The 21,521-nt window shown below is 42.6% G+C and overlaps 1 protein-coding gene across 1 annotated transcript in view; it reads right to left on the bottom strand.

Moving 5' to 3' along the window:
- Positions 1 to 21,101, bottom strand: part of CD28 (CD28 molecule) — a 33,037-nt gene extending 11,936 nt beyond the window's left edge. Inside the window, exons 1-2 of the mRNA XM_019491998.2 lie at positions 21,001 to 21,101; positions 4,143 to 4,234 (exon numbers count right to left, since the gene is read on the bottom strand). Of these exons, the coding sequence (XP_019347543.2) occupies positions 4,143 to 4,234; positions 21,001 to 21,101 (193 nt within the window). The remainder of the gene's footprint in view (positions 1 to 4,142; positions 4,235 to 21,000) is intronic.
- Positions 21,102 to 21,521: the final 420 nt, after the last annotated feature.

The raw sequence follows: 21,521 nt of genomic DNA, 5'->3' as shown, positions 1-21,521 counted from the left end.
GCTTCATGGTCTTGGGGCTTATATCCCCATAATAAAGAGATATTTTGCAGCCCAGTAAGCTTACAGTATGAAATGGTATCCTATTCTTTAGCTGAATCTTACCAAAGCATCAGCAAACTAGAAAACTGCTTCTCTCACAAATATGTATGAAAAGAAAGGGGATGCTGCGGGGCAGACCTTTTTAGGTAATTACTGTGGCAAAGAAAACCAATCTAATGTCTCATTAGAGAAGCCACAGAAGGTACCATTTAAGCTGGCTGAATGACCTTAATAACTTTCCACAGTACTTCGCTGCTATAGCCTAGACTCATTCTGATGCGTAGTATGTATTGCCAAGTACCTTGAACTTTTTAACCTAATTGCAGTGTCAGAGCATTTTTGCACCCACAGCAAAGTGTTTGTAACAGCATGAGTTTAGAATCTATTGATGCTCCTTCCTAAGGTATATTTCTTAAAATCATTTCCCACTTCTTGGACCTACAGCCAAATCTCTTAGCCCTGCAATGCAAAATAGATGTTGTGAGCATGTTCTGTAGTTTTTTATTCAGGGACATGAAATATAGAAACCATAGGGTGAACAAAAGTTATTTCATAGGTCAGTAGATGCGGACTGTTCACAAGTGACTTGTTCAGCCGTGTTTACAGGGTCTGCTATAAAAGGTGGCTCTGCTGTATCAAATCACAGATCACATATCAAAGTACATATCTCCATAAAAATAGATTGATGTGTCTTTCCATATTGTAAAACAAATTTTTGCTCATGAAAGCAAAGTGTATTAGATGAGCCATAATACAAGCGAGTGCCCCACTTAACTCACAGATCTATCCAAGTTCCAGAATCTTGATCTGCTATAGTCCTGCTATCCTAGTCTTGTGTTTCAGTGTATTGGGGAAAGGCAGCCATGCCAAAATGTGTATTACTTCCACAAGAAAATAAGATTAGGCCATCAATTTCTTATTTTATTTGTGACCTGAATAGGACTTGAATAACTCCTCAACAGGAGCTAAACCAATAGGATTTCAAACCAGCACTCTAAAAGACTTGGAGGGATCAAATGTTGCACCAGTAAAGTTCAGGCTTATCTTGTCTTTAAGAATTTTTTGTAAAAAATGATGGAACACTGAACCATTTAGTACCAGACGGCTACAACCTAAACCCCTGAACCATTTAGTAGGCATTTTCATTTTTGTGTATTTTCCCCATAAATAAGATTATAATTGCTGTTTTCAAAGGTTGCTTTCAATTGTGCTATATAATCATAAATAACTGTATAGGGTCCTAAATGTATGTGGCATTAACCAACTCAGAAAGCAACGGTTATGAAAAATCGCTGTCTACAATTTCAGAAATTGGTAACGCCTGGAGCAGAATAATTAAAATCCGCAGGACATTCGCTATAGCAAAACTGAGTGCCTACGTAAGTGTCTGCAGGACCTTAGATTTTCTAAGTGATTAATGAACATAGTCTATGTAAGTTCTCTTAGAGCTTTGTTGACCATGTATCTTCATGTTTAACCTATATCACGAGAGGGGGTAGAACTTCTCATTATGAGAATATATTTAGCAGACATAATGTCAGTAAAACACTGACATTCTGATCTTAAATGCTTGCTGCAAGTGAAGCTCCATAGAAGTCATGTGTTGCCAAGAAACAGAAATAGCGAAAACAATGTATGGAAAAATATTATTTTCCAGAGCTTTCCGTGACTCATCAGCAGGGGTTTTAAAATGTTCTATTTTTGATTGGTAAAATAGAGATGAAAAGAGTATTATTCTCCTGTTCTAGAGGGGCACTGACTTCTGTAATTCTTTTGCCAGTAGTAAGAATATGGGATGAGATTTTGATTGGTTAAACTGTTATTCTTTAAAAACAGAATAGGAAAAAGATCCCTTTGAACTCCTTGGGAAGGGGAAGAACTGAAGGTAACTAAAGAAGATAGTAATAAGAAAACAAGGTAAATCTATCCTCTGGTCACTGATCCGTGATACTCAGCTACATTCAGAGTTTTCAAGGTACTTGGATGGCTAACTCATCCAGCTGCTCTATGATGTGGGGCCCTTTGGTCACTACAGATATCCGTCCTTGCTAATCTCCCTTCCCTTATTTAAAGTACTGTATGAAGAAAGGTAGTCAATGCAAGGAGATATGCTACTGCTTTCATTAAACCCAGTTTTTCAGTTTGCTGAGCCTAGGAGTTCGATCTGTTCAGAGAAGAGGAAACGTATTAGTGTCATCCTAATCTCGGGTAATTTAGTTTACCTTGTATAAACACCAGAGAGCATTCAACATACCAGTTAGAGGGCACTTTTTAACCCAGAAAAACTGTAAGCCATCAATTTTCCTATAGTACATTTCCTATAGTACATTCCTATAGTAAGACCATGTGCAACATATGGTAGTGGGAATCCATAGTGTATTTACAAAATATATTCTGCTCAGACAAATATAACCACTTGCGTCTTTGTTAGTCTAGTAAAATAATTCTCCAGCTGGAAAGACTAATAAGAAAAATGTTTTAAAACAATGGTACTAATACAAAAACTATGGTTCAAGTCCAGTATTTGACAAATACACCGGAAATGGTCTAAGTACACTTGATCCTGCCTCAGGGGAGGGGTATATAGTAAAGGATCTCTTGAGATGCCAACCCCAATCTTACATTTCTATGATTTTAGGCAAAGCATCCTATGAGGTAGGTTTTTTTCAGTAAGAAAACAGGACAGATTCTGTAGTTTTTAAGCAGACAGCATTCTCATTGATTTTAATAGATGTTTAACTGCAAAACTTGGATCACCCTTAATACTGCCCTCTTATTAAGCCTCTCTCATCTTAGAATCAACTTTAATATTGTGCACTTATTAAGCCTCTATCATCTTAGGAGCTACAGTGCAGATGAAACAAGCAAAAAATCAGAACCTGAATAAGCCTCAAACATATATGCTTCTCTAAGCATTTGTGTAGTCCCAAAGAAGCTATTATGACAAGTGAAACACTTAATCATGGCCACAGGCAGTGTGCTTGTGTATTATTATACTATATAATATAACATAGTATATTACATTATATACAGCATGCCACAATTCAAAAGATTTGCTTAAAAGCTGCTGACACCTCATGGATATTTTTTTAACTGTTCAACACCTCATGCTGCTGTCCCCTTCCTGTAGTCACTGTCATCTCTGCTAGCACAGCTGCCTGCTGGGGAAATAATTATGATGTTTCAAAGAAGGAGTTTATAACAACAGGAGAGGAATAAGGAGAAAAAAAAGGAGATGAATTCTTAAGAATTACAGATCTTGAACAAATTCAGTGCAGGAGAATAGATTTGTGTTTCTCTTTTCCTGTAAATGTACAAAATGCTGACACATAGAGTAGACCTGACAACATGAAATACTTCGAGTTGAAATTATCCTAGCAAAAAATATCATCTTTTGCATTGCTTGGCATTTGATATACCCCTTGAAAAGATCTGGCAGTTATGAAGTTACTAAAGCTGCATCGTAGAGGTGATAATAAGATCGAGTAAGCTCAGTCAGAACAACTGAAATTCTAAAAAGCTTCAGTAACACTCCAGGGTTTCTAATAGGCAAATAATCATTTTTGTTTTCGTAGGGAGATTGAGTTTTAATATGCACCAGTTGATTGTGGAAAAAACAGCTTGTTCTTAATAAGTAACTGGTTTTTTGCTTATTATATTTGTTCATTTTCAATGGGTACAGCTGAACCCAGTTCCACTGACTGGGGTCAACTCACAGGACAATTAGGGATGCACATGGGATTCCTGAGCTTGCAAAAATATGCAAGGAGAAAATCACTTTCATGAAAACCGTTTTGAAACCAAAAATAAAGAAAAGCTATCCAATGTTCAAAATTAAGAAATCCCAGCGGGCAAATGTACCCTAGGCTATGTTATGCCATTTCAAAACATATCCTAACTGAGGTTAAATAAAAAGAAATTCTGAAGACCAAATTTGCAGAACACCGTGATTTTAAAAAGTTGTATTTGTATCCGTTTTATCAGCATGAAATATCAGTTCCCATGCATCCAATTGCAATATAATTTAGGGTATTTGCATTTAAAGCTGCCCTTATAATCCCAAAATAATAAAAAATGTAATGGAGAGGATCAAAATGGTTTACCTGTCACATCAACGACTTGAATGATGCTGAGAGCAGTGAGTATCCAGAGTATCATGGTGATAATGGTGGGCTGGAAACCTTGACCCCACCCCCTGAAAGACCTACAATAGACTGCACCACAAGGCAACCTGGTGGGTTTAAGCAGCTCAGTCACTTGTACATTCTCTTTCTTCCTATTACTCCCTCAGTAGCACATGATATACACCCAAGTGAAACCACTATAATGGCAACATTTCAAACAGGAAGTTAAATTTTTTTGATGACTTTATCATTTCATGTTTAGGGAGCCTCATGTCTTTTTGTTAAAATGGAAAGCTTGCCTTTGGTTAACCTGCACATTATATGAGGAAATGGGAGCCCCTCTGTTGACATTAAGCCCCATGAGGGACCTAGTATTTGAGGTCTTGCAAAATTGTTTCTGTTAGATGGAGAAATAGAGGGTATCAGTCAGGTACATTTTTTGGTGCAGTCCCATTTATTTATAAAGACTGCACACAGTGACTTGTTCTCCTGAACATAATAGCTCAGGCTATTTGTTTGTTCTTGATTTCCAAGTTTGCCTCTCCTGTGAGTTGTGTGTCCAAGGAGCCCTTTCTGTCTGCTTCTTCTCCAGGCCATGATCAGAACTATTTGTCTTGCTGTTTGCAGATTATAATCCATGATCTCTCCCTCACACAGTTTGTCCAACAGTCCCCTAGCCTTGGGCCCCTGTATGCAGCTAGTCCCTAAGAAATCCAACAGACATTGCCCAGGCTTCACCATTAAGACCAGTTCTGGGATGATAGCTTCCTGTTATTTCCAGGTGTTTTTACTTAAAAAGCCATTCAACTTCTCCACATGTTTAGGCTAAAAGACCTGCTTGATGGCAGCCATTAATACCTTCCAGAGTAACATCATCCATCTCCTCTCTGCTCTTCACCTTCTTGACATTTTAAAAGGTGACACCCTGTATGAAATATCCTGGACTGAAAGAAAAGTTAAAATTTACACAGACTTAACTGCATGCACGGTGTCTTTCTGTCGGGACATTTCACATTGTGAATTAAATCAGTTTGGAATCAACCCATCCATTTCTCCTTGCAGCAACCCATTCTCTGGTTGATGTCCCTTCAGCCACCTGAAGAACCCCTTCTGGCAGGCTCCAAAAGAGCAGGCATTTTTTCTGTTGTGTCTACCAGCTGAGGTAGACTGTGTTCTGATGAGTAACTCATCACTGGGGATCTGGGTTTTCCGTTTCCCTTTAAAAAAAAAACATGGATTTTCCCCTTTAAAGGAGAAAAACACAGATGTTGCTCTTTAAAGGAGAAAAACCTGGATTTTCCCCCTTTGAATCAGGAAACAATGAGTTTCCCCTTGGAGGCTGGCAGAGTTCCAGACTGCAAGGAGCTGCTTGGGGCCAGGGGGAACAGGGGGAGGCAGGGGCTGCCATGTGCAGGTATGCACACACGGCTGGCAATACAGACAGGAAGGGTGGTAGAAGCAACCCTGGCAGCCGGATACAGGTAAACCTATGGGATTAGAGGGCCAGGGCTTGGGGACTGTCCAGGAGGCTTGGGGGGGGGTGGGGTTGTGAGGCATGTGTGTGTGGAAGAAGAGAAAAATGGAGTTGACTCTGTATTCAGCTTAGGCTATGGGGAAGTCAAAAAAGGTCATGACCCAAAACTGCTAAACTAACACAGACTAAGACCATCCTGCCCTAGTCTAGTAAAAAACAAAAGCTTAGCACAAAAGTAACCTCAAACCGGCCTGCTGAGTCAGCCCAAAGTGGGAAGTGAACCCTAAGGTTGCTAGTTAGACGAGAGATAGTAACATTTTTGCTAACATAATCATAAAATAAAAAGACATGCGCTTTACTAACAAAGTTGTGGCAAATGCTGATTAGTTATATCATAGCTATGCTTATGATGTCATATTTTCTATATGAACTCGCCTCACCTGTTGTACGAGGTCAGACCTCTTCACAATTCTCCAATTGTGTATGAGTCTGTCCAGAATGCATTCTCTAATAAACCAAGCTTCTGCTGACCTGACCTAAAGTTTGCTGCGTGTGTTTACCACGACATGTAGCAGGGGTGTTTGGAGGGGATATGTGTAGGGAGGGGATGTGGGGCATGTGTGGGGGAGAGAAGACATGTGTATGTTCCCGTGACACACTGTGGGTGCCTACTGACACTGAGTGAAGTTGTCTGGATGCTGGGGCTGAGGTAGGGCAGGAGGGGCTGAGGCAGCACTTGGTGTCACTGCCAAGCCCAGCTCCATGTTGTTGCCAGCAGGGCCCACCCGGAGGCACCTGCACCTCCAGCAGGGGAAGGGAAAGGGGGCTCCTTCAGAGGTAGTGGGGAGTTGCGTGGCCAGGCTGGTGGCACCAGGGGCCAATGCCTGTGCTCTCAGGGGCAGGGGCAGGGGTGGGGTGGCCAGAGGACACTGCCCAGGGGGGTGTGGCTGGGGTGCCTGGGGCTAGGATCACTCTATCACTGCCCATGCAAACCAAACCCCACCCCTGCTGCTGGGGGTGCCAAATCTTGGCAGCCATGGCAGCATGACTGGCACAGGGCTCCCAGCAGCAGTAGTACCAAGTCTCTGCCCCTCTCTCCACCTTCCCACAGCATCTCACCAACTGGGCCACAGAGGTGGCTCCTGCCCAGTGCCAGTCCAGCCAGGCTGCAGCCCTGTGGCCCGCACTCTGCTATTGGCACAGAAATCTGGGAAGGCGTGTACCCCCCATACCTCCCCAACACATTGCCAACGGCATCACTTATGCCCATACACCTCCTGCCCCACATACCCCCATGCCACACACACTGAGGGGGCTGAGGGCAGCTGGTGCTGGGGGTGCAGGGGATGCCAGGTCAGGAGTGAGGGGCACCACCAGAGCCAGGGCAGGTAGGGGACAGTAGTTTGGGAGTGGGGAACACCAGCAGGGATGGGCAGCTGCAGGACTGAGGGTGAGGGGGGGGCTGTAGGTTAGGAGTGAGGGGCAGGGCCAGGGAGCTGTGGGTTGGGAGTGAGGGCACTGATGGAGATGGAGAGCTGCAGGTTGGGAGTGAAGGGAACTGGTGGGGGCAGGGAGCTGCAAGTTGGAAGTGAGGGGAACCAGCAGGGCTGGGAGGTGAAGAGCTGTGGGTTAGGAGTGAGGGGCACCAGCAGGGCCAGAGGGCTGTGGGTCAGGAGTGAGGGGCACTGGTGGGGGGAGGGGGCTGCAGGTTGCATGGGAGGGGAATCAGCAGAGCCAGGGTAGGCAAGGGACTGTAGGTTGGGAGTGAGGGACACCAGCAGGGATGGGCGACTGCAGGGCTGGGGGTGTGGGAGGGCAGTAGGTTAGGAATGAGGGGCACCAGCAGAGCCAGGGAACTGTGGGTCAGAAGTGAGGGGCACTGATGGGGATGGAGGGCTGCAGGTTGAGAGTGAGGGGAACTGGCAAGGACAGGGAGGTGAAGAGCTGGGTGTTGGGAGTGAGGGGCAGCAGCAGGGCCAGGGGGCTGTGGGCCAGGAGTGAGGGGCACTGGCAGGGAGGCAAGGGCCTTCAGGTTGGGAGGGAGGGGCACTGACAGGGTTGGGGGGGGCAGGGAGCTGTGGGTCAGAGTGAGGGGCACCAGAATGGTTGGGGTGGGGGACTGTGAGCCAGGAGTGAGGGGCACTGGCAGGGTTAGAGGGGCTATGACTTGGGAGTGAGGGGCAACAGCATGGGCAGTGCCACAAAGCAGCAGTGGGGGGGACAGCCACCACTGAACCCTCATCTGGGTGAGCAAAGGAGGCAGGAGGAGCTCTGATTTTCCATGATAAAAAAACCCCAAAATCAAATGCCAAAATATATAGGGATGTAGAATGTATTTTATTGTAATGATTGAGACACTGGCACTACTTTAAAATTTTAATATTATAAAAGCCTAAGTCTGTCTGTCTGTCTGTAATGCTTTATTTCCACTTAAATAGTTGGAAAACAATTATTGTGCACACCAACTGCAGAAACTTCCTTAGCCTGACGAAGGGTTTTTGAACCCGAAAGTTTGCTTAATACTTGTTTTCCAACTATTTAAGTTGGTCTAATAAAAGATATCAGATTCACACAAAGAACCTTGTCTACCTATGTCCTTAGACCAACACAGCTACAACCTACACCCCTGTATCTTCCAAATAAGCTTTCCAGGGAGTTTGGCTCTCAAAGACCATGTGCCTGAGCTTGGACAACCAATTTCTGTCTTTTGGACCTCCTTGGTTTACAGATGGATTATAAAATTGTGGAATGTCCTGCTTTACCCAAATTCTCTGGCTGGCCTGATTTCTAATCCAGGCAGCTGACTCTCACCATGATCTTTAACACTTGAATTCTTTCTCAAGGAGGTTTTCATTTCCTCTTGTCCTTGATGCATCCCATTTCAATCAGCAAATTCCTGTTCGGCCAAGGCCTCCATTTTTTCTGGAAATGGAAATTACCAGGTAGAAGCAAAACTAAAAGTCACTGAGGTTAGGGGAACAGATTGTCTTCCTCCCATAATGATAAAGAACTGGCACTAAAAAAAAAAAAAGTATAAGTATTGTAAAAAGAATTTTTAATTAATCTATGAAATTGGGGGTAGGATAGGCCTGCCAGTCAGTCCTCAATAACATACAAGGCTTTAAACCAAACTACAAGAACGAAAACTAATTAAAGACATGGAGCTAAATAGACAATAGGATAATGAAGCATGGCTTTAACAAAGGTAGGTTGTTCCAGACTTACCTGATAGAGTTATTTGATAAGTGTTGCAGTGATAGATCAGCTGCTGCGAAGAACAAGAAGCCAGAAGTGCCAGGGAGTCCCTGGCAACAGGACGAGCCAGTGCATCCAACACTAGTGCTGCAACAAAAATGCCCTGCCCCACTCCCAGCACATTTTGTTAGTGCCTGCCAGCTCCAATTGGCTAGAAGGTACACATATGCTTGTATAAAAAAAGCTAAGGTGGTGGAAGAAGGAGGGACCAGAAGTAGAAGCCAGGAGCAGAGGGAACAAGAGACCTGGCAAAACTACCCTCAGAAGGGTGAATGGTGGGAGCCAGAGTTGCTTCCCACACCTAGAGGCTTGAAGGAGCCTGCCTACTTACTGGAGAAACAGCAGCTGGAGAGTCCAGAGCGTTGGGTTACTCCAAGCAACCACAGACCTGTGGAGAGACAGAGACAGACAACGTATAGCTGTGAGTGAACAGGGAAGCTAAGAAACAAATCTCATCCCTCCCCTCATATTTTCTTTTTTTTTTCTTTTCTTGAGTCTGAAGACAGAACGTTGGATGCTTAAAAGTAACCTGTAGCCTTGGGACTTTCTTTTCAATATCAAGACTTTAGTTTTGAACTCATTTGGCTTAACCTTGGTAAAGACCCCTTGGACACACCATGGGTCCTACCTACCTCCTCATGACATTAACAGCTGGTTGGTGCTAGGACAGGTTGTAGGGGAGGTGGAGTCCCAAGTGAGCCACTTGATCATGCTGAGTGATGGTCCAAGGAAAATAAAAGCCCTTCCTCCCTCTCAAAAAAATCAAATATTTGACATCAAGACATGGCAGGTGAGAGCATATGTCACCGTAACATTTTGGCATTCGAATCAAACTGTCCACTCACAAGAGTGAGGGTGTAGGAAGACATGCCGAGAGAAGTAGACGTCTGACTAAAGAGACGCACAGATGCCTACAATAAGAAAACTCTTTCTCTCGACTAATGAAATATAGTATATCTAATCTGTCTGAACTTCAGTAATGATCTGATAGGATGTCATGAGGGAAATTATCAGTGAAGCTGGAAAAGATGAGGATTAATGCAAAAACTGTTAAGCAACTAGGGAACTGGCTAAGGGAAGAAATAACAGGTTGTGCTGAAAAGACGTGCAGAGCTGGAGGGAGTTTACTAGTAGAGAACCTCAAAGATAGGTCTTAGGATGAATCTTGTTTAATGTTTTCATTAATAACAGCGGCAAAAACAGTAGGAGTACACTGATGAAATTTGCAGTGACACAAACTTGGGAGGTATAGCCAATATGGAGGAGGATCAGAATGTTATTTAGGAAGAATTAGATGCCCTCAAGGACTGAAATAATAGAAATGGGTTGCAATTCAATAGTGCAAAGTGCAAGGTCATGCACTTAAGACTAATAACAAGAATTTCTGTTATGTGCTATCAGCACATCAAGGATAAACAACTGAGAAAGAGAAAGACTTAGGTGACTAGACACAGGATGACTAGGAGCCACCAAAGTGATATGAAAAAAACAAATGTAGTGCTAGGAAGTATCAGGAGAATTACAGTGTACATCATTTAAGTACATAGCCTCATTAAGGAAAAATGTGATTAGCTTACCCTGAGTTTGCACTTATCTGAACATAATGTAAACAATAAATGTTTAGTAAGTACCTTGTACTGTTGGTGCTGTGAAATTAGCAGCCTCAGAACCTAACTAGCTCTCCTCATTGTCTGATACTCACTGTTTATACTGCTATAAGACTACAAGATGAGGGGAGATGGCAGCTGTGAAGCTGATTGATTTATGTCATTTTCAAGCTTCCTAATAGCAGCTCTCTGACAATTGCTTCCCCTTAATGCTTCTGGCATAGTTGAATAAAACACAGTTACAAACTAGACACTGGGATTGAAAGATGCTATGCACTTAAATGGTTTGTGCGTTTATGAGCCAATATGTAGACAATGGAGCTTGTTACAGAGTAATAGTCAGATTGGGACTGGTAGTTAAGTAAAGTTTGCACTTATTTTGTATGCACATAAGTGAAGAACACTGAAAAACCAGTAGAGAGGGGGAAGTATTTATGTCATTTTGTAAGGCACTAATGAGATTTCATCTGAACTATACTAGGTGCATCTACACATGCATTTAAGTATAACTAAATTTAATGTGCATTAAGCAAATTTTGGCAGGTGTCTACACGTGCAGGGACTTGGCACTAAAGTTAATGCACCTGGCACTAAAGTTACTGCCACGTCTCTGCAGCCCTGCCATGTGCCCTTAGTGGCTGGGCAGAACTGGCACTAAAGTTAGTGCCAGGTTGTATCTACACATGCGTTAAGGCACTTTAACTAATTGTGCCTAAATTTGCAGGTGTCAAATTTAGGCAGGATTAGCCTAATTTCACTATTTGTAATGTTCATTAAGGGTGTGCACCTTTAGGCATGCACCCATAATGCACATTAAATTAGGCCATTGTGCATGAACATGTCTCATATAGATGCCCACTGTGTATAGTTCTGATCACTCAGGTTCAAGGAAGCTGAGTTCAAACTACAAGACATGCAAAAAAAAGGACAGTCAAAAGAATGTACAGCCTGTGTTACAAAGGAAGTTAGATGAGCTTGGTTCATTTATCCTGGCAAAATGAAAGCTAAGAAGGGAAAGGATTGGCCTCTATAAATACCCCAAGGAGAGGAGAAAAAGCATCAAGCACAGAAAAGAGCTAATTAAGCTAAAGGATAATGGTGGCACAAGTGTAAATGTGGGTATAAACTGGCCATGAATATATTTAGGCTAAAAATTAAAAGATGGTTTTTAACCATCAGAGCAATAAGGTTATAAAACAGTCTCCTAGTAGTAGTAGCTATAAGGAATTAGGAGCAATAAATGGGAACTGGAAAAAATTATCCTCGAGGGATTAAATGGCATGTCCCTATTTCCTGAAAAATCCATTATAATCAAGTTGTCAGTAATCCATTTCACCAAGGCCCAGGCTGAAGATTTTGTTTCTGAGATTCCAAATCCAGCAAGACACTTTGAAACTGCTGCCTTAGCAAGGATTTTCTTTCTAGTGATGACATCTTATTCTTTCCTAGGAAACCTCCAGATGGTGCTGTAATTCCTTTGTAAAGCTCTTGTTTTGAGTCTTGTCTTAATTCCTTTTTGACTTCTTTGATATCTTCCAGCAGCACCATTATTTATACCATCCTTCTTCAACAGGAATACGAGCTTACGATTTTCCCTTCTTTCTTTAGCCTAAGGGGTTAGTCAAATTTGGGGGGCCTTGCAGGATTGGTTCTTTTAGTATTGTGGATTTGCTGATGCAATCCTGTTTATGTACAAAGAAAATATACAAAGTCTTTGTTTCCCTGAACCCAGAGGTAAAAAACAGCAGACCATGTCCTTCCTCAGGTCATCCAGGTCTACTATTTCTGTCAGTTCTGTGTTTAAGGAGGTTTGCCTCTTTCCTTTTACTTCTCAGGGCCACGCTAGAACTGTTTTGCTTGGGGGGGGGTTCTGGCTTTCTCTATATGTCGATACCATTGGCAACAAGTGATCCAGTGCCATTCCTTCTCTGGGAGTTGACCTAGTATAACATCCTCTGTAAAACAACACTTCTGAAATTCCCTAGGTATGAACTTGGTGACTGTTTTCTAATGTGTCATCTAATTAAGAGTTAAAATACAGCAAACAGATTTCTTAGTCAGTGGTTTTGCTAGAGGTCGTACTATTTAGAGTTATTATCTTCAGCTGTTGTGATGAATACTTGCTCTTTTTTTCTTTGCCAATTTGATATGAATTCTGGCTTCCCAGGATGGCATGATGGAATGACAGGCATTTAGTGGCATTTGTAACTGTACTACTAGCTGACTGTGTACCCTCTGTTCATTTTTCCCCAAAGTAGCTTCTGACAACAGCTTTCGTTTTAACTTTTTGAGTGCTGCTGTTATGTAATTCTGCCAGTAATCGGACATGCCAAGGATTTTGGTATCACCATATGGTCATCCAGCAATCTACAATCTGCTCTAAGTTATTTCACAGAAAATGAAAGGTATTACCAATAAGGATTTTCTGAAAAACTGGGTTGCAGTGCATTTTTCAATTCCGACAGCAACAGGGAAAAAGCTCAACAGCTTTTGTTTGTTTTCTACTTAGCATTTGAGTGCTTTGGAATAAGACATTCCATATCAAAACTCATTTCCTTAATCCATTAGTTATGTCAGCCAGTTCACTCTGAACTGACCCAATTCAGTCCAAGAGTTTTAACAAAAGTTTTGTGGTCTATAATCAGGGTAAATCTCCCTCCCATACTTTAACTTATGGAGTTTCCTGATGCCAAAATCAGCCTTTTTTAAGTCGAACCCAGATTTCCCACTTTCTAGGTAAAACTTGAAAACCATTTTTGATTATGCTGTTGCCGCTGCACTTGTTGGTGAAGTGTTACATGCTAACAGGATTTGTATTTTGAGATCACAAATTGCCAACACCATTGCAGATATCAAGATTTTTTTTTCCTAATGTGCTTTATTATCTAAGATTAGTCTGGCCCCTTGAGATTGTATCATCTCACTTATTGGTTCAAGTAGTTCAACCTGCAGACCCATTCAGGCACAAGCACTTCAGCATGTTGTACTAATGAGGGTGTGAGGTTCAACCTAGAAACTACTATGCAAAGCCTAAGCAAAAGTGAATGTTATGTCACGAATGCCCATCTGCAATGATAAGGAGCAGACAGTCTTAGATAGAGGAAGCTTGAAAACAAAAACAGAATCAGAAGTACTGGGACAAAGAGCTCATTAAAATACTAAAAATCACACCCCTAGGTGGGGAAGATATATGCTAATGAAACATATATGTATGTTAATGAGATACATAGCTAAAACACAGGTATAGAGACATGCTCAGTAAAGAACTCCTTGCATCACTCCTTTATAACCAATTAGCAAACAAGGATGCTTATGAAGATTCAAACCCTTGTATATAAGGGGCTTAGTATTGCATATCTGCTGTGCTTGTTCAGTGAGATTATTCCGCTTGCACCTTTTATTGCTAGCAATAAATCTTTTTTATACTTTCAACCCTGGTATCTTTATTGGCCTTTGCATACCGGGCACGAACCCAGACTTGAGCTGGGGCCTAACAAGGGCTTTGGATATTAGATATCTTCAATAATTGGGATAGATGTATACCTAAGTGAATTAATCTATTATGGCCAAACAGTGATGAGCCTCAGCCCTTACATATGATCTGTATTGGATTATATACTTTAACCCAGCATTCTGCTTTTATCTTAGTTTTCAATAATCCAGAATTTGCAGCCATGGCTCCATATCCGCCTCACCATCTTTCAGTGTCCCAAGGACTTCAGTGTTGGGGGGAGAATGTAGCACAGTCCCTAACTACCAATCACAGGGATTGCAACTTTTCCTGGCCCTTAGTGCAAGGAGAGAGAGGGAACAGATGGCAGGTGAAATGAGGATGTCAGCAGGTTTCTCTACCCTTCACTCTAAATTCCCAAGGGCAGAACCAATCTGGCTATAGGACTGGCTCCCAGGCATTTACCAAATTATTCTTGAGACAGGCAGTATGAAATCTGAGGAAGTGCAGCTCTAGCATATAGTCCCATTAGCCAACTGTCATCATGTTCCTCTGCACTAAACAGCAGTTCTGGCATTGCCTTTTCCAAGGCCTCAGGTTCTTCAGAGCTGTGTTTACCTCTTTCTAATGGCTTCTCCTTGATCCTTTAACAGTGCCCAGAGCAAGGGCTGTACTCCTCAAAAAGCTTGTATGATATCTGCATGACCAGACCACATAGCCTTTTTTTAAATCACTGATGTTTCCCCAAGGACACGCGCATGGCTCCCTATCTCCTCCAAAATGTGACAACACTGTCACTCTGCCATTAATAATTTCAAACAGTTTAATTCCAAACACTTAAGACACTTCAATTTGTCACTTCAAATATAGGGTCCTTCTTTGTGGCAAAGGTAACCATGAAGGGTTTTCTTAGGCAAGTGATTGGAGCGAGTAGCCTTCATACTTCAAGAGGAATTACAAACAAGCCTCCGAAAATACATAGAAATGATCCCCAAAATGAGACATCTCTTGATTTATCTTTTGGATTTCCCAAGGATTCAAAGTGTTTCCCCTGCTAAGGCATAGCTTGTAATATTCTGTAGTAAAATTATTTCCCACAAAATGAGGTGTCACTTTTCTCCTTAATCCATTTTCTACTCAGATTTCCATCTGATTCGTCTTCCTGTGTCCTGTCAGCCAAACTTGTGAGCCAAACTCTGCTCACAGTCATGATCAGAAAAACTAGTTCTCTTCTATAACAATAAACGGTGTGGCTGGGTTTTTGAAGACTTACTGATTTGTTCATGTATATGTGATTCACTGTGTCCTCAGCCATGTACTCTTTAAACAATCCCCCCCAAAATCCTAATATCTCCAGTTTGCCTGTTACGTACTAAAGAATTAGGAAGTACCCACTCAGATGTTTATAATCAAGAGTTCAACTCCAGTGTAGCCCAGAAAACAAATTCCAAAAATTAATAGATCAAATTAGCAACCTAATCAGTTTAGAAGACAATATTAAATTAACAGGAGAGTCTCTTCTTGAATTAGTGAGGGTTTGACTTGGACAATGTATTTGCATGAGCTACTAGTTAACTTTTCAATGACTGAACTAGCATCCACAAAATATATTTAGAATTATATTATATTTACAAGTTATATTTAGAATTGCCTTATGGTATTATCAACCCCATCAAGTATCATGATGTAGATTAAAAGTATCTGATCTGTTTGTAGGTACCTTATTTGACTTACGCTGCTTAGTTATATGTTGTTCACTGATCAAGTAGACATACTTATTCCTGCACCAAAGCCTGAAACAACACCTCATTTTACAAAACTACTGTAAAAAGCTATTTGTATTGAATAACACTGTAATGCATTTATTACTATTGTACCTTTCTTTATTAGGTCCTTCTCAATAGGAGAGTGTATATACGCGAATGCTTACTTTTACTGACAGAGAAAAATGAACAGATAAATTTTAAGGAATTGCTGTATTACTTACCATGGGTGAGTAAGTGTGTGACCTACAAAGGTCATCCTCTTTAGTATCTAGCCAGTGTAACACTTCATATGTCACTCTTAAAAACTGAGGTACATTAATTATAAAGAAAGGTACATGTAATTATCCCCATTTTATAAGTGGGAAGCAGTTCTAAGGAGGTGAAATGAGTAAGCCAGAGTCAAAGAACAATTCAGTGGCAGAGTCAAAAAGAGAGCCCTGCTCTCCTGGGTCCCACCTCACTGTCCCCTCCATATGGTGTGCACTGCTTTCCAATATCATCTTCATATCACTTAATTATATTATATACTGTGCACAAGTGTGTCTGTCCAGAAAAAGTATTTTACAAGATGCTTGAGCTCTTAAACATGTTGGGATTATTTTTGTATCCTTCCACCTGCAAATCCAAGTGCCTTATACCAAGATTACAACTATATTTGTCTTAGTGAGAGAATAATGTGAATCTATTAAAACACCTTTGGAATGTGTTTGACATAGCTTTCCTACATATAAAAGTATAACAACTTACATAGGGACCTTTCAGGGGTGGCTGCAAGTACTCTGTCACAAGGGAGAGGAAATTTTCTTTTTTAAAATAGGAAGTTCTTGTTTCTAGCCCTCTGGATATAAACCAAAAAAAGTGCTACTGATCCCAATATATTGCTACCATCAAAACCAGCCTACTCTTGAAGAAGAGTTTAGAGGAAGAACTCTCCATTTGAGGAAATGGACATTGCTCTGGCAGGCAGGTTACTTTTAAATGGCAATAAATTGGAAACTGTTCATTAGAGTTGGCTGGGGCAAAAAGAGGGATACAGTGACAGGAATTCATACAGACACAAAAATTCCTGACTCTTTTTTTTAATTAAAAATATCAAAATTTCAAAGCTCCAAACATTTCTACCGGCTGTTCCTGTCACATGTTTGCAATGCTAGAGCAAATCAAAGGAAATAGATTAATGGGTAGAGTGCAGATAACTCAAAGGGGCATGATTAGCTATATTTATCACCTGCTTGTGATTTCATTATAGGTGGTGGTATGTACATATCAACGTCCACTGTAAAATATATACTCAAAGAAACATCCTGTAAATGTTCCAAGATAAAAGGAGTTTTACATTAAGCATTGGGGTTGAAGCTTAATTTCTGTTTAGACAAATGACAAAACATTGCATGTTTTTAGCACTACCTGGTCTTTATTTCACATGAGGCTATGAAGGGAATTAAAGCTGGATCCTTAACTGGAAGAAACCTTCATTACTCTGTCCTTAGTACTGTCCTTAGAACCATATAACAGATGAGGCTCTGGGCCATATTATCCACTTGGTGAATGCAGGCTTAATAATCTTCAGGCCTCCTCACCAAGAATAGAAGTTGTCTCTATTCGGAAGATGATGTCTATTCAGTGTATCTTGGAGAAAACTGGGTTAGCTCATCAGTTTGTAAGAACCAATGATACTCCAGTAGGTCTAGCTCAGCTTTTGTTGTTCTTGGGAATATGTGAAGGAGAACAGATAAGAATAGAGTGCTCCCAACCCAACAGGGAAGTGGCAGTTGAGCAATGCTATACCAAGAAAAAGAGGTAGCCCGGAGTGCACTGGGCTTCAGGAGGCCCCTTTCTTAAGTCCAGGATCAGTCTTGTATTGCTCCATGTTTCATGTTATCCTTAAGACAGGGGTTTTCAAACTTTTTCGATCATTGTATCCCCAGGCAGCTGGACACAGAGCAGTGTACCCCCGGCCGCCGAGTGTATGGGGGGCCAGGAACGGGTGACACGCAGCTGGATGTCGAGCAGCAGCAGCCGCCGCATACAAGCTTCCCCCGCCCCCTGCATCTAGCCAGGTGGATGGCATCTGGATAGCACTGCAGGATGCTGTGTTGGTGGTGCTCTGTCCCCGCCCGCCCATGCGTACCTCCTAGGGCCTTCTCAAGTACTCTCAGGGGTACATGTACCCCTGTTTGACAACCCTGCTTTAAAAAAAAATCAAATTATCAACAAAGAGTTACTATTATCTTAGATATTATACAAATTATAGCCCTTAGTGGGCGCGTCCAGACGAGTGCGCACGTGCCTCTTGTCCCGCCTCAAGCCCCTACACCCACAGTCCCCCCAGCAATCACCCCACACCTATCCACACACAACCACTTCCCTTCCCCCACACCCCTTCCCACCCCCTTCCTGCAAACACCTCATCCCACCATCACATACCCATCATGTGCAAAGAAAACCAAAAGTACACATCAACACATATAGGTATTTAGAATTTATTTTATCATGATGATAGAGACACTGTTAGGCTTCCACATTGCTTTAACATTGTAAAAATACAAATAAAGCACTGCCCAACTGGTTGCTCTCTCTCTGTCTGTCTAGGGGGTGTGTGTGTGTGTGTGTGTGTGTGTGTGTGTGTGTGTGTGTGTGTGTGTGTGTGTAAAGTGGTCTTTTGTGTTAATTGTGGAAAAACATGGATTTGGGGATATTTTTTAAAATGGATTTGGGATGCTGCTGCAGCAGTCCAACTGGTACAAGGGGTAGTGTCTCCAGGTACGAAGTGGCTGAGCCCCAGAAGCTCCAGAGAGCGAGTAGCCCTGAGCTGCTTGCCAGGGCAGGTTTTTGTACTGCTGGGACCAGGACAGGGCAGCTTTTTATACTGCTGGGGACAACACAGGTGCTGGCCCCAGGATCTAGCTCCCCCTGCCCTCAGATCCGGGAGGAGCCAGGCAGGGTTATTTTGCCCCAAGTGGCACAATTTGCTCCACAACAAAGTGCATGGCCAAGCATGTGCAATGAGGCAAAAAGCCCCAGCTCAAATTTGCACCACTTCTATTCGAGCTGCTACAAGCGCACATGCTTGCATGTGTGGATGCGCCCAGTAGGATTAGAGCAGGGTGAGGCAAAGTCTGACTCATAGGCCAAATTGGGCCCATGGCGAACTCCATTTTCCAGTAGCCCCTCCAGTGGTAGCTCCTTCTGGCTGGTGCTACCAGAGCCAGCCCCACTGCCCAGGCCTACTGGTCCATCTGCCTTGCACCCACAGCTGGAGGCAGAACCCGTGCAGGCAGTGTGCATAGCTGGACAACTGGGATGGGGCTGTGGCATGGAATGAGATGGGTGGGCAGGGCCAGGGAGACCCTGGGATCTTGTGGGGGCTGGGGTTGGAGCTGGGGCAGTGCTGAGATCTGCTGGTCACATGCCTCTGTGATGAGCACAGGTTCCACAAGCAGGGGCATGCAGGGAACAGATCATGGCTCTGCCTTAGCTCCAGCCCCACATTGTCACCACTGCAAGATCCTAGCCACAGCCCTGGAGCAGTCCCCTGGCCAGCTGCATGCCCTGCCCATGGCACTCCTGGCTGGTCTCCATGGAGACCCCAGGAGCAGTGGAGCCATGACAGGAGACCCAAGATCAGGGAGACTGCATGCTGTGGAGGGGAGTGGGGGCACAAGGAACATTTCATGAGGGGGAGGGCTGGGGAGATTGTACAGTATTTAGCATAGGGGGAAGTACAAGGGAGCTAGTGTAGCTCCAGCTCTGGCTCCAGCTTCATCCCCAATCCAAGGCCAGGGCCAAGGCCGAGACTGGAGCTGCTGCCTGACTAGGTCCAGAACCACCATGTGCTTCATGTGCTGGGGCAAAGCTCAAGACAGAGCTGCCAAGTTGGGTAAGCACCCAAATTGGATGAGGCAGTCAGTGGGGGAGTGAGGCAAGTGGCAGGGAGGCAGGTGCCAGTGCAGGGCAGGGAGGGGCAAGCACTCAGGGACAGGCATTGGGTGAGATGGGGGGCAAACTGCAGGGGACAGACACCAGGGAAAGGCAAGAGGCAGGGGGCACAGGCAGCAGGGGGGGCAGGTGCCAGGGGGAGCAGGCACCAAGGGGACCAAATGGCATGGCAGAAGAAGGGGAGTCAAAGGGCGGGAGTCAAGCTGCCTGCCTCCTCACTGCTGCTTTCCATGCTGATACTTCCCCTCCCTAGCCCCCCTCCCTTCCCCCATCCAGCCACTGTTTTCTCCACCACAGTGGTGGTAGGAAAGACAAATTTAAGACACCCCACCAATAATTCAATTATATACATGGAAAATTATAATGCATTAGTAATTTTCCATGTGTGGAATCTATTAACCGGGGAGTTACATTAAAATGTTGTCTTGGATTTGGGTAAATACAGTACTTCTTCTTTAACAACATGACTGTGCAGCAGCTAAGCAGCTTAGCTGAATACAGTAGAACAGATTCTCTGGGATTACCTTATTCTGAGTGACACTTACAGGAAACAGTTATTTTGGTGAATACTAACAAACACCAGTGTGTAGAATCTGCAATTTCAGATGATTCCTTCTCCTGAAATGGTGACTTCCATAGGCCTGGGAAAATGGAGCTAGTGTCCAAATTCAAAAACTTTCTGCATAACAAGTGCCCTAGTCTTAGACTGTTGAATTGCCAAATCTGAGCCATAAAGTTGTTTTCTGCCAAAATATCATGAGAAACAGAAGTTTAATTGTATTTCTATTGTAAAAAAAGTACTGAGTCATAATAAAATGGAAAGATTTTCTGGGCTAGAATATCAAAACATTATAAATAAACTAGCAACCATTTCAGATATTTCTGCATGAGACCCAATGGCCAGAATTGCAAAGTCTAACTGTGAAAACTGCCTGAGGTAGGAGATCATTTTTTTAGGAAAGTACTAAGCGAAGGTCTGGTTACTAATTTGACTGTATCTACTTGGGCCTGCAAAATCCTACTCATGCCAGGGTAAATTCTGAGAAATAATTCTTCTTCATTGTAAAATGGATATTTCTTAGAAAAATGAATCCGGCCTAACTTGACCCATAAACATTCCCTTAAAAATATTCCTTTGAAGGGAAAGTACAAAAATAAACATTGCATTGAGAAATCTGAATGGGTTCAGAGTAAGAATGCTTACTGTTTGGGGGTTTTTTAATGTATGCCATATAAAAAGTGCTTTTCATGAACTCAAAATACTTCTCATGCAATGAATGATAACTAAAATCCATGGTTACAGGCATACTACAAATAGTTAGACAAAACTGTATATTTAAGGTACCTGCGACACTGCAGGTTATTGCTAGGAGTAGAAAGCTTAGGGTCAAATTCCATATCATTTTCAGCATCCAAATAGCAGTTTTCAAATGGTGTAAGTACCATTTTTGGCATTTTTACATCTCTATTACCTCATCATGCACAGTAGGCTATGCCATAGCCAGGCAATGACATGACCATATATGCACATAAATTAGGGAATGGGGAGGGGAATGAGAAGGAGATAGGACTTCAGGATTTTAGCCCCAGTAGCTGAAGGGTTAGGGGACTTGGACAGAAAGCAGGAGATCCAGGTTCTAAATCTTCCCTTCATAGAAAGGATTTGAACTGACATCTCTGATTGTGGTAGCCTTGGAATGATGTTGTAGTTGTGCTGGTCCAGCTGATGACTGTGAAAGTTTGGCTGGACCTACACATAAAATTTAAATGACTAAATTACAATAACAGTGCATCTTGTACACACATGCAAGATTATGACTGGGACCATGTGAAATGAAACAATCCCAATTAATTTAATCTCCTGTG

The sequence above is a fragment of the Alligator mississippiensis genome, chromosome 4 (genome assembly GCF_030867095.1).
Source record: "Alligator mississippiensis isolate rAllMis1 chromosome 4, rAllMis1, whole genome shotgun sequence".
Taxonomy (NCBI): Eukaryota; Metazoa; Chordata; order Crocodylia; family Alligatoridae; genus Alligator; species Alligator mississippiensis.
The sequence above is the reverse complement of the archived record's forward strand: the minus strand, read 5'-3'. Positions and strand labels throughout refer to the sequence as shown.